General features: G+C 30.7%; 4 protein-coding genes across 5 annotated transcripts in view; 2 read left to right on the plus strand and 2 right to left on the minus strand.

Moving 5' to 3' along the window:
- The first annotated feature begins 319 nt into the window (after positions 1-319).
- LOC108749128 (39S ribosomal protein L39, mitochondrial) lies at positions 320-3,329 on the plus strand. Of its 2 annotated transcripts, none has more exons than XM_018487656.1 (3): positions 320-704; positions 1,551-2,202; positions 2,935-3,329. In XM_018487656.1, the coding sequence occupies exons 1-3, from the start codon at positions 694-696 to the stop codon at positions 3,277-3,279; spliced, it is 1,008 nt and encodes a 335-aa protein (XP_018343158.1). In that variant the 5' UTR covers positions 320-693; the 3' UTR covers positions 3,280-3,329. The 2 variants fall into 2 exon arrangements, with proteins under 2 accessions (XP_018343158.1, XP_018343157.1); XM_018487655.1 differs by having other exon boundaries at positions 321-784.
- A 243-nt stretch (positions 3,330-3,572) lies between these two features.
- Positions 3,573-8,764, minus strand: LOC108749125. Its single transcript, XM_018487652.1, has 7 exons — positions 8,413-8,764; positions 7,685-7,900; positions 6,452-6,643; positions 6,204-6,309; positions 4,955-5,149; positions 4,326-4,543; positions 3,573-3,853 (listed from the first exon to the last, which is right to left on the minus strand). Exons 1-7 carry the CDS (start codon positions 8,574-8,576, stop codon positions 3,655-3,657), a joined length of 1,290 nt encoding a protein of 429 aa, XP_018343154.1. The 5' UTR covers positions 8,577-8,764; the 3' UTR covers positions 3,573-3,654.
- A 438-nt stretch (positions 8,765-9,202) lies between these two features.
- The window catches only part of LOC108749127 (zinc finger protein 569-like), a 5,019-nt gene continuing 503 nt past the window's right edge, over positions 9,203-13,718 (minus strand). Inside the window, exons 2-4 of the mRNA XM_018487654.1 lie at positions 11,265-11,521; positions 10,556-10,850; positions 9,203-10,378 (exon numbers count right to left, since the gene is read on the minus strand). Coding sequence (XP_018343156.1) covers positions 9,845-10,378; positions 10,556-10,850; positions 11,265-11,482 — 1,047 coding nt within the window. The 5' untranslated portion in view covers positions 11,483-11,521 and the 3' untranslated portion in view covers positions 9,203-9,844. The remainder of the gene's footprint in view (positions 10,379-10,555; positions 10,851-11,264; positions 11,522-13,718) is intronic.
- Positions 12,676-13,718, plus strand: part of LOC108749132 — a 1,493-nt gene continuing 450 nt past the window's right edge. The window contains exon 1 of the mRNA XM_018487659.1: positions 12,676-12,960. Coding sequence (XP_018343161.1) covers positions 12,698-12,960 — 263 coding nt within the window. The 5' untranslated portion in view covers positions 12,676-12,697. The remainder of the gene's footprint in view (positions 12,961-13,718) is intronic.

Here is a 13,718-nt window from a genome sequence, read left to right on the forward strand (position 1 = left end):
GTAAGACTTTCAATCTATCAGATATTGGGTACACTGGAATATTGGATACACGGTTTCTGATAAGGGGAATTTGGATTTTATTCCTTATTCCTTCTATTGTGGCCGCACCATTACACGCATTCTACAATAAGTCATTAGTCATAAATCAGAAGTTAGAAGCTGGAAATTGACCAATCACAGTCGTCAATTTCCAACTTCTAACTTTGATTTATAACTAATGGCTTATTGTAGAATGGCCATTACATTTAAGTTAAGACTGTCTTAAGTTAATCTTAAGATGTCATGAAGTCAATCCGAGGATTGTATTAATATCTTGAGACATTATACTTAAGATAGTTTTAAAATAAAAACGGACTAATGAATACCGTCCCATGTTTCGCGTTTCACAGTTATAGGCCTCGCGGAACGAGAAACTGTGTATTCTGCAATACATGATTTCTGATAGGTTAAAATTCTCTTCTCTGTTCTCAGTTCCTTTTATTGTGTGGAGTCCCTTCCGCGTTCTGTGAGTAGGAGCCATTAAAAAGTGCAAATGAATAAATCTCATGTCAAAGTAGCGCTAGCGCGTTCTCATTCTTGATCCATTGTTGCTGCCATTGTTGCTGCCATATTGTTGAATGTTATAATTTCTAAGAGTAATTCTAATTAAAGAACACAGTATAGTTATTGTTACACGCATAAAAAATCGTTCCAATGTTTTCTATGTAAGTAATCACGTATGTCGGGTTGCGCGAAATCTATTGAAATCTGATCTGTAGCCTCCTAACCTCAACATGTTGCATGGGTATGTATTTTTATTTTAAATGTTAAGAAAATTTTAGATAATTTCATCTGTTTTAGTTCATCAATTGATTTTAATGTACCTGTATTCTTAGAATTGTAAATCTCTTTTAAGTTCTATATTTACAGTCATGTTTCTTTCCTATTGAGATATTCTTGTAATCAGCGAAACAATTCAAGACAAATCTTGAGAATCAGTTCGATATTTGTTATAATTAATATTAATGTAAAGTTTGTACTTCTTAAATTTGAATAAATTTGCGTATCACGAACAATTCATTTCAACAATCTAATATTACGGGTGATTCATTTTAATCTTAACAGGCAAATATTTCAAAAATATGCAATTTTATCAAAAAACATTCCAAATACGAATAAAGAAGAAGAGAAAGATTAAAATAAATCACCTTGTATATTATGAAACAAATTTATCTTAACAATACTTTAACATCATAAATGTTTTATGTTTAAATTTTGAGCAGAATTGTAAGGCTCGTAACACATTCTTGTAAGACTTGTACAAATTTTGAAGTGCTTATACCTTTATATAATATTTTTACGGATACCTTCTTACTAGCCATAAAATTTGCAATAAATTATAGATATTTACGAATAATTATATGTCTTATTATGATACGTACACATAAAATTAGAATACTGGTCATAAGTTCTTACAAGTTTTATGAGAACACGTTATGAGTCTTATGATTCTGCTTAGAATTGACCCATTAGTTATTTCCTGTATTGATTGAGTATAATCTATCATGTAGATGCAAAAGGTTCTGTGCAAGTGGCTTGAAGCTACCTGCACAGATTATGTCTTCAAGATACGCTGGTACATTGTCCAAGGCAGAAGCTAGGAAACGAAGGAGTCAGCTTTTCGACGAGGAGAAGCGGAGGCAACGATCAGAATTGGGTAGAATTGAAAAGATAGAAGTAAAATATAAGTCGGCAGAAGAAGAGATTGTAATGGCAATGAATCGAAACATTTCTACACCGTACGACTGTGCCAGGCATATTTCAGAAAGCGTCGCCAAGATGTCAGCTATTGCCTTGGTGGATAATCAAACTTGGGACATGCACAGGCCATTTACGGATGATTGTGAATTGCAACTGATTACCATGCGAAGCCCACAGATACGTATGGTTAACTACGCCTTCTGGCGAACTTGCTCGTTGATTCTGGGCGCTGTAGCGGATTCTGCATTCAAGGACAATATAAATTTGCACTTGCACAGTTTTCCTATTCCAAATATCACCTCAGGTAGCTTCACCTATGACGTATTCATTGATCTGCCGGACTGGCAGCCGACTAATTCTGAATTATATGCCATGTCTGCACTCTTTGTCAAATTGAACAATCGCGAATTACTACTGGAAAGGTTGGAAGTGCCGTCTAGTATTGCGTTGGATATGTTTCAGGTAGAGATGGAATAAGCTTGACTTAATTTATTAATCGTGAAACGCAAGCTGTTAGTCAAATCTAATAATTTTTTAATTCATAATCGGAACACATATGGATTTGATAACTTTGGGAATAATTTTAAAGATAATGTTTTCTCTGAAAGAAGAAAGTTGTATGTTTATAATATATATATCGAACAAGATTTAGAAACAGTAATTCTGTTAATAATATTTTATTTGTATTTTTCAAACAGCCTTATACTGTAGATTAAGAATATATAATTAAACTGAAAAATTTTTTCACTTTTAGCATAAAAAAATGTGCTCCTGTTTTGTGTTAAATTTCTATATAGGATTTACATATATTATGTTTACGCATTTATATTTTTTCTGGGACAAGTATTTTTTCAACTTTCTAATGTTGCTAATTTATTAATTTACTAATTTGCGTTTTGTAAAAATTAAATTATATTTCTAAAGAAGAATTTTGTTTTTTTTAATACTTTATATTACGTACAATTATATCATTAGATCACTACGGCTGTGTCCCAAAAATTTATTGCTAGCACTGAAAATGTTACAGTTTACGTTATGTGCACTATAGAGATTTTCAGTACTGGCAGTCAATTTTGGAACACAGCCTTCGTTGAGATGTTAAAACTGGATATTGTGAGATATTATTTTATAAAACTCAATTACTATTGTTTTTAGAATTATTTAATAAAAATTTGATCATATCTTTGTTTTCAGGATAATCCTTTCAAGTCCCAGCAGATACCCAATATTGTGAAAAACAGTAACAACGATAGAGTAACGTTATATCGTATAGGAGACCATGTGGATATTAGCAAAGGTCCTATGGTAGGCAATAGCGGCCTGGTGGGACGCGTTACTGTATCGGCAATACACAGACTCACAGACGGATTCACGGATGGTCTATATCGCTTTCAAGGCGTTGCTCTACCTAAAGGTATTCTACTTAATCATTTCGCCTACGGTATCTTGGAAAAACGCGCTAAGAAATTGAACATCACCACGTGGCAGCCTCATCGAGTAGAGGAGGAAGCAGTCAGCATAACAGCGTCCGTGAATTAAAGACATTTCGTTATTTAAGAAAGTTTTCTTGTAAATAAATATACATCTTTCAGTCACTTGGTTTTAGAATGTGTCATTCTATGTCTACCTTTTGCTGCATTTTTACAGATTAAGCCTTCTATTCTTTGATTATATATATGTTTTTTACTACCAGATTATGACATCAGAAGCGAGAATTTTGGCGTAAATTTTTGCCGTGCAATATATAGCAAAATAAATTTATTATTTTTATCTGTAGTAAAATAGAAGTTTAAAAACTTCAACATTCGAATAAAATGTGCGGACCATTTTATTTTATCTTCAGTTACATAACAATAAAAATCGATCTGATCGCTAAATATTATTGTATATTAGATATAAGAATGTATACATAATTCACCGACATTGCAAACGGTTCTTTCGAGGATTACATACCTCCCAGGTGAAGGTATCTGGCAGTCTGTTAGTCTTGGATACCGCGCATTTTACACTTAGTTTCAGGTATAATTCTTGATTCGGATTGGTACCGCAGCTATCAAGACTATCAGTTTTCAGATTCATCCTTGTGGCAAGCGGCGCTAATTCTGGCGAACATCTAAATTAATAAAATCACGATTGATAGTTTTTTTATTTATACTCGAAAAAAATGCAACTTTAGACACTTAATCGAGAAGCCGTTCATTGAACAATTGCTCTAATTTACTCTATTATTTTATAGTAATGTTATCGATATTATAGTAACGGTTATTATAGAACAATATTAGAAAAAGAAAATCTCATAATCATTGTTAAATAATTATTTTATAATATTATTGAATATAAAGCAGAGATTAAATATTATTTTAACAATATCTCTCCAATTTCAGATATTCTATTTTTCATTAAGGTTAAAGAAAAACTTTACTTTCAAGAACCAGAGAAAAAGGTAGCTTTATTTTGCGACAGTCACAGTTTAAGGAAAGACAAGAAGATTTTTAAACAAGCTGTTTACAGGAAATTGGGAAGGTTTCGCAACTTTCTTTACTATTGTGATTTTTACAAATAATTTTTTATTCTTAGTAAATTGCCTTAATTGGATTCCAATGATCAAATCGAAGCAAGGCCTATTAGTCTCCTCTTCAATTTCTCCGCCGGTGTTTCCCGCGTTACTGATCCTGGTGTACTTGAATCTATTCTCGTAAGCGTATTTGCTCATATTACCATAATAAAAGAACTGTCCCCCGTATTCACCATATCCTGAATACGTGGAAGCCGGCGGTGGTCTTCGGGATGCTAACGATGGCGCCTGAAAATGCGGAGAATCTCAATTGAAAAACAAAAAAAAAATGCATTTTTACTATATATATCAGATAAACAAATTTTTGATAAATTAATAAACATCGTCTGTGTAACAACTAATAATTATCTCGCAATGAATTATTTACAGGTTTTTAAGATGCTTTGGTATCACATTATTAAGATTAATTTCGATTAATTTAATTTAAGGTATTATTTCAGCTTTAGTTTGCGATTTTTTAAAATGTATTTGAAAAAAATTTGCGTATTATATATTAGATATTATTAAGCACTAACGATTCCCTTTGACCAAAAATAGGATTGTTTATTGTTTCTTTTAATTGATTTATAAAATCTTTTACTTTTGACAAATGATTGTGAGTAGCTGTTCAGCGACTTAAGCGAGTTAAGCTTTACGAACCATCGCTCGAAGAATGAGCTTGCGTTCATAGTGCAGCTTATGAAACAGATGTTTATTGTAGCTGCCAACCAGTCGGCGTAATCTCAGATACATATATCGCTGTTTATCCCGCCAACAATACTCGTTACTTGCATTAGGCACCCGCAAGCATGTGAACCATGCGCGTCTTAAGACGTATTTGAGATGCATGCTGACCTGGAAATTAAATAGATGAATTGAACCGTATTCTGTATACAGGGTGCCATTTTAAATGACGACCTCCAATTTCTCTTGAACAGTGCATTTTAGAGAAAAATGTTTCAGACAAAAGTTTTGTGATTTTGAGGGGAACACAACTGCAAAAATTAAATTTCCTAGAGAACAGGAAAAATTGAAAATTATTAACTAATTAAACAACTATTAAAAAAGTATTCTTAACAATCTTAACATGATCCAATGTCATTTTTGTCATTTTTATTTCATAAAAACTATTCTTTTTTAGTTGATTCTTTTTTTAATTATTTTGAGTTGTGACAATTTTTTTTAAAGTTAATTTATTTGTAATGATTGAGCGGGTAATGTTAACTCATTTATCGTAATAATTTGAGGATCATTTTTTCAGTTTTTTTTTTTTACAGTTGTATCACATTTGACGTAAGGTAGCGATATGTATAATATGCAATATCCACATGCTCGATTTTGATTTAAATTCTCATAATTCTCTTTTTTGCTTTAAGATTTTCATTTAAGAAATGTTCATATAATATTAAAGAAATATCGCTATCAATGATCTTTCTCGACTACTTTAGATAATCAAAATTTGAAAATTTAGATTGCTTTACGAAACATTTTTAGAAATTTTTAGGAATTTTGAAAATTTTTTGAATGCTTGAAATTCTTGACTTTAGAAAGTTTTCTTAAAGTTGGAAATCTTTTCATTTTAAAATAAAATATATAAGAGAAATTCTCTTTTCTCTTACAAATTGTTAAAAATAAAATTTCTTCTCTCAAATCTTAATATCTTATAAAATATCTTAATAATCTTATAAAATAAAATAATTTGAGATAATAAAGTTTTATAAATGTAAAAGGAAAAAATATATTGTCGAAAAATTCAAGATTTAACGAGATTCAATACATTCAAGAGACTTTCAAAATTTTTTAGTTTTAAATAATATTGGGATTTTTGTAATATATAAATGTGCCAAAATATTCGATGTGTCCTATTCATCAGTGAATATCACATCTTCAAAAATGTTTGACTATTTACCATGGGATTGTCAGTTCTTGATGAAATCCTAAAGGATAGTACCTGCCGACCTTCTTCCAGACAGTCCAGAACGTCGACTATCTTACATCCTGAGATCAGCGCAGATCTATTGACGATTTGTCTTTACTGATCATTGCTTAAACGAACATGAATGATAGCTATTCGATCGAAGATTGTTGATTTATTAATCGAACGCTGATAAGTGACCGCAAAATTGAACGATGAGATGATGAAAATAAGGAGATTACCCATTTATTTTGCGTTCAGTAACTTTTTCGAAGTGATCCATGAAATTCTCGCAAGTGCGCGTGAAGATCTGCAGGTCGATGTAACTAAAGACGCGCGACTCCTGGCAAGGACTGAAGACCGTTTGCAGTAGGCAATTGAGATTATCGAGGATTCTACCGCCGTAGAAGCAGGAGATGGGTAAATCACGTGATCTATTTAACGTAAATAAAATAGATAAGGAAGTATTGATCTTTTTTTTATATATTTACGTAAATTTAACAGAATCCTCTTTCTTAAAATTAATGCCTATTCAGCAGGAGAAAATATATTTTAAATCGGAGGAGAATATTCAAATAAAAATCGATTAATTAATACATTAATATTTAATAATACATTAATGTTGAAGTTTTTTAATTTTATATTACGGAAAAAGTCCCTTTACAAATTGTAAAAAAACCTTTCCTCATCATTATCTTTATTAAAAATAATAAAAATTTAAATTAAAAAAAAAAAAAAGATTTTAAAGCTCGAAATCTCTACTTTTGAATAGTTGCTATTTTTTTTAATTGTGAGTTTTGTAATTTTTACATATAGAAAACTACTGAAAAAAGTAAAAAATTTTCTTTTTACTTTGTAAGTCTGTAGCGTGCCCAAAAAAATTTGAACAAATGTTTGATTATCTATCGTGAAAGCTCGAAGCTTTCCCCATAAAATCGTTTTTTTTTTAAATGTTCCTATGATTTTTTGTTTCCAAGTTACTCTCGGATTAAATAAAAAGGAACATTCTGACTTTATTGCTCGTAACTAAGTTAAAAATTATCGTATTGCAATTAAAAATACAGATTCTCAAAGCTGAACGTTGCTCTATCAAGTTGTGTAATTGCTAATTTTTTAAAAATAGAATATATGGGTTGCTAAAAGTTTTTTTGCCAACTTGTAAAAAGACTTTTTCCTCGATATATCATAAATTTTAATTTTTAGAAGTTTTAAAAAATATTAGACTCTGGAGAGAAGATACAATATTTAGCACAAAAAGTATGAGAGTGTATATTTTTAAATTATAAGGAAATTATGGAAGAAAATATTGGATATGAGGAATTTCTTAAAGTTGATAGCAAACAGATTTATAAATGGAGAGATTTCAAAATCAATTCAATAATCCAGTAATCTTAAATAAACTAGCGGGATTTTACAACCAGATAAGCAATGATTTAATATAGATTCATCAGTTTGAGATTGAAGAATTTAGAAACCTTGGATGAGTATATCGCCACGTGACTGCCTTCAGCATTCGATATTGACAGCGAATAAGTTCCAGCGCGTTAAAAATTTTGTTGCACTCTACTAACTCCGTGTTAGTCTTTACGTTGTTCATGAGGTCTTCCGTGCGTTTTATTGCAATCTCAAGTTTGGTGCCAGCCACTAGAAATTCGCTGTTCAGTACCGTGGCAGCAATGTCATAGCAGCGTCTATTTAACAATTAGGATTAAGGAAGAAATGAGAAAGTATCTATACTTCTTTAAAAAATATAGATTTGGGAAAGTTGGAATTTAAAAGATTGATTTTGAATTTATAAACAAGGATTTAGAATTTATAATTTTCAAGAAGAGCAAGAAATTCTAAAATTTTCTTTTAAATCTGGTGATAGTTTTGAAGTTGACAATCTAAATGATTTAGTTTTTAACATCAAATTTTTCTTTCTACGACTTCCAATTTTGAAATTTAAGATTTCAAAGAAAAATACTGAAGTATATTTAGGATCACAGTTATGCAGTGCAATACAGAAATTACAGTAAAAAATCTATCTATTAAAAAAATATATTTCCTAAACATTTAATACTTAAATTCACAATATATTTCAAAAATTAATAGTAAATTAGAAAATTAATTAGAATAAATATAGATGATCGGTAAAATTCTAATAATTGTTCTCGTAATTTTTAAAACTGTCTTTAATTTTGCTAAATTGGCAGGAATCTACCTGGAGACTAGACGAACGGTGCAAGCTACGTCGTGCAATGGCAGCATCTTCAGGATGATACTGAGGATTTCCGGCGGTAAACTATCCAACGTGTATCCGACACTCTTGCATCTTTGTGCGTCCTGTCTGCATCGCGAGAATACTCTTCGCCGTTTCGCGCCCATTTGACTCCTTTTAGATTTCGTCCTTGCTCGCGATCGTGAGCAATTACAACCGATCGCGATCAATCATGAAAATTACGTGCGTCCTTGCATACCGATCACGATTGAAAGGATTTTTTTTTCGATTATAGGACAGGAATTCTCGAAATTTTGCAAGAATCTTTTGAGGAGTGAGAACTCTCTAATTTGCATGAAACAAAAGAGTCTTATATCACAATTCTCTCCTATCATTGTGATGATAACTTCAAACTGAAGACAAGCGAGAAGCTATGGTCTATGATTGAAATGAATATACATCTTCCTAGATTCTAGATAATACAAGTCTAAAAATATGCTAATTTTATCTTTAAAAATCTTTTAAATTTCTCTGTATTTCTATAAAAACTTATCGTAATAACATTCACGGTTCTTATTACTGTAAATCAATTAGCTTAAATTTTGTCTTTAAATTATTTTTTCTTCAATCATTTCTTGAATTAGTTTCGTATAAACATCTCGATATTATTATCAAAATCTGTTTTTGAACAAATAATTAGTATATAATATGTATTTTTCTTTTAAAAAAATCTATATAAAATAAATATAAAGATTGAGGAATAAAGCGAATACAAGAAGTAACTTCATTGGTTCAAGATTTATTTTTTTATATATTTCTCGTAAAGTATAGAATGATAAATTGATTATAATCGGCATAATGTTCACATGGTTTTGATTTGTCAATTATTGAAGTCAATTAAGTTTTTATTTGTCATCCAACTTGAAAAAGTTGTCGTTTGAACATATTACTTTCTGGTCGTTGAGTAACTTTGGAATACTTTAAGATAAATTTCATTTTATTACAACCTTCAGAATTCCAAAGATCCAAAAAAATTGATACTTTCAAAGATCTAAATGTAAGATAGTATTGATCCAAAATTCAAAGTTCGAAATTTCAAGAATCTCTGATTCCAAACAATTGAAAATTGTAATTTTCAAGAACTTCCAAAGATCTCATCTTTCAAGCAACTATTCGAAAGATTTAAAGTAAGAATTCAATTTTTCAAGCATTCACAGTTTCAAGGAATCCATCTTCTAAATAATAAAGTTCCAGGGGTCGAATCATCTAAACATCCGAAGTTCCAAAAAGCCAAAGTACAAAAGGCCCAAGGTTCCAAGGATGCAATGTTCTAATCTGGATCGATCCGAAAAAGTTCCGAGGAATTAAACTTTTACAATTGAACATGAAGGATCCACAGTAATCTTTTTTAGACGACAAAAGGCCTCTTCGACTCTTATCCGCCAAAATTTACTGGCATTAACAAAGTGAATTTGGCCTGATCAATGTTTGTCTCTTCGGCCGCGCACGGTCCAATGCTATCTAACAAACTTTGTATTGCGCTCTGATTACTTGGATGCTTTCTCTTGGTATGTTCGCGACGATGTTTGAGCTCTTTGAACGTTTTACCACATTGCTCGCAGGAGTACGGCCTGGCAGCCTCATGAGAGCGTAGATGACCCTCGTAGTGGCTCTTCCTGACGAATTTCTTACCGCATAGACCACAATCATACTGAAAACGGCCTTCATGAGCGGCCACGTGCGAGCTCAGAGTCCACTTGGTTTTGAAAGTCTTTGAACAGTAATCGCACCTAATCTTCGAATCGTTTTTGTCTGTCCTTCGGGGATCCTTCTTTATCAATAGCATCTCTTCCAAAAGAAAATCGTCCTCGTTTTTCACGATTGTTGAGGACTTATCTATCATTGCTTGACTCTGCAGCGTATTCCTAGTATGTTCCTCTTGCTTCAAGTGATTATTCTTTGGCGTTATCTAGACAAATAATACATATAATTATTTATATATAATTTGAGAAACAAATTATATATACAAAATATAAACATTTCGTTTTTTTATTGTTTTATCAAAAATTTATTTAATTGTTTCTGTTATTGCTCTAATTAATTAAGAATTTATTTAAGAATTAGAAGAATATCGAATAAATCGTACTTTGCCATGTGAGACCAGATGAGCTTTGAGTTTATCCTCATCGTTGTACCTCTTCGTACATCGTGGACAAGGATATCCGCCCTTGTTTTCCGTATCGCGCAGAAGAGCGTCTTGTAAAGTTGCATCGCTTGTTGCGTTTTCGATATCGACTTTTTGTTCAGTTTGCTGCAGCTTTTCCTTGCGCATCGCGTGTCGAGCTATGTGCCGCTTCAAGTCGTGCAATCTAGAAAACGCTCGTCCATATCGCATGCATGTGGGGAAGGGACAGCCTTTTCCACATGTCCTGTTCCTCGGACTGGAAAAAAAAGCACGTATTTAAATTTTCCAATCCTAAACTTCTAAATACCGCTAAAACAAACATTATTCAATATAAGCAATTGTTTATTGAAAATTAATTGAAGAGATAAAGATGAAAATTGACTTTAAATGAAAAATGGTTAGAATAGCTAAGATATTGAAGAAATTCTAAAGGACTTAATAATTTAAAGAATCTGAAAATTTGATCATTAAGAAATTTAAAAGTCAACAAAACTGAACTTCTATACCAAAAATATCCTTAATATATCAAGAATAAAATTGTATCCGAGTCAATATATGTATAATATATGTATATTTTACTCAATATATGTATTTTTTAGATTATGTACAGACATCTGGAATTCACATAGATTGTGAAAGAATCTATGGAGAAGCTCGCTGTTTCCTGTACCTTCGAGGAGGATTGACAATTACTGGGACTGCCCGTTTTGTATCACTGCCGTAATCCTTACTATTCTTGTCGACTTTTTGACTAGCCATTGTGGTCAGCTGTGCTGATAACGGTATCACGATGGAAATCGTTTCATTGGACCCTGGTGTGACGATAGGCCCAACATGAATTGCTGGCGGCGTTGCTAACGATATACCGCTCTCGTTGCTCCTACTCATGTCGATTTCGTCCAGGAACGGTGTTTGTTAAGGTAGAATCTGCACAATATATACAATTATTAATGTTGAAATCTTGTTTTTGAAATTATTATTAATACTATTATTTATCAAATAGGAAATAGGAAATCCTGGCCATAACGATCTATAAGCTGGGATCTTTTTAATGTTTAACTAATTTAAAGTGAATTAATATTTATTATTATTATTATTATTTATTTATGGATCACATAAAGAGTGAGATATTAATTTCGAAAATAAGATAAACGGAGAAGTACGAAAGTTTAATTATACGTTTAATTAAATAGAGTTTAATTAAAGAGATTGTTGCATGAACGATAATAGTTTCTTAATTGTTATTAAACGTTCATTCAATTAGTGAGATACATATTAGAATGATTAAAGAAACATCTATTTACAATGTAATCTGTTAAAAGTTTGGATGTAATTTAAATTATAATTATTAATTAATCAATACGATTTCATAATTATTAAATGAAAAATATTTAGATAAAATATACATGTACAGTAAAGTATAAACGTGTATATATATTTATTTATTAAAAATTTTAGAGATAGTAAAGAATATATAAACGTGCGTGTATGCGTTTATTGTATTATTATTAAATATATACACTTATTAGCGAGTTACATACTAAAACATTTTAGTAAAGACACGTTAATTGGCATAAATTGGTAAATTCTTTGCATATCTTGTTAACAAATGCCTCGTTAATTGAATTTCATGTATACAATTTAATTTTGTTTAACTATTTAAGCTAAAGGAATACAAATATAGATCTAACGTAACTTTGTTTATACACTATTCGAGAAATAAATACTAAAAAAAATATTAATTATTGCGAAAATAAATAAAAAAATATCGTATGTATAAAAAAAACAAGTATTCTTATTTAATAAAACATGATTTAAATTGTTGTTCGCACTTCCGTTAATAGAATTTACGAAAATATCAATTATCTTGTTTTCAACACTTAAAAATAGAATACATTCTAAAGGTATTAATAATTTTGTGTCTCATTTTTACTAAAATCTGAGTATATATACATATAAATACACACACACATAAAATAATTATATGGTATATATACATTATTCATTATACTTCAATTATAATTTCAAGTTTTTGCTGCAACATACTGTACACAGATGTACATATATACATGAATTTCAGAAGGGTAGCGTAAACCGCGATCGATGGGAGGTCGCCTGTCGCCGTATCATCATTCTATCGCCTCCATGGAAAACCAAAAAAAAATAAAAAATCGGACCAGCATAATTTTGGAAATCCTTCATGCAGAAATCTCTACGTTTATTCGTGACAAATGGAAACGCGATGTTCCATTTAAAGCGCACATCGTAAATTCGAAGATAGATATATACATCTGGTTTCGATCCCAGAGACGACATAAAAACGCGAAAGCGTCGCCAACAATCATCGTGGCGATCGAGACATCCTCGTGAGAGCTTATACTTAATTATTGTTAGAAAATAAGCAAGAGTCAGATGACATAGATAACACAGCGAATCATTCCATCTTTGTTTAACATTGACAAACAACAAGAATGTAATTTTTTTTTAACGAGTATAAAATCAAGAATGTAGTTGTCTCTTGTTGAGAAGCACTCAATATTCTTCTTCTTTATGGCACCTGTCTTTCTGGAGTAGGACTGTTATTTTTGACTGATTAGAAGATTCGAATTTTTTCGACACTCCGAAATTTCGAAATTTAAGGCCTTCAAAGCCTTCGAAAAGTATATTCGTGCGAATGACGAATTTAGTCCAAAAATGTTATTGTAAATAAAAGAATGAATTAAAATAAATACTGGAAAAATGTGATATTCTTAAATAATTTGGATAGCAAATTAAATAATAAATTAATATGAATGTTTTGGCTTTATTAATTATAAGTCTTTCTCAACATAAAAGAATTTTAAGAAATGGAAATTCAAGACAGAATCGTAAAATCGATGAAAGTGATTAAACTTACGTACTTTTTTATTTAATTATTACAATATTGAAATATTTTATTTCAAATTTTATCATATAATTTTATAAATTCGCACTTATTACTAATAATATTAATAATTGTCTAATTTTAATTGTTCAGTTTCGAATTTTTGAAATTTTGAAGTTCGAATGTCAAAGCCTTCAAAGCAAATCACCTATCCTAGAACATGCTCTTTGAAGTATTCAATATACATACATACATATATAT

The sequence above is a fragment of the Trachymyrmex septentrionalis genome, unplaced genomic scaffold, assembly GCF_001594115.1.
Source record: "Trachymyrmex septentrionalis isolate Tsep2-gDNA-1 unplaced genomic scaffold, Tsep1.0 scaffold269, whole genome shotgun sequence".
NCBI lineage: Eukaryota > Metazoa > Arthropoda > Insecta > Hymenoptera > Formicidae > Trachymyrmex > Trachymyrmex septentrionalis.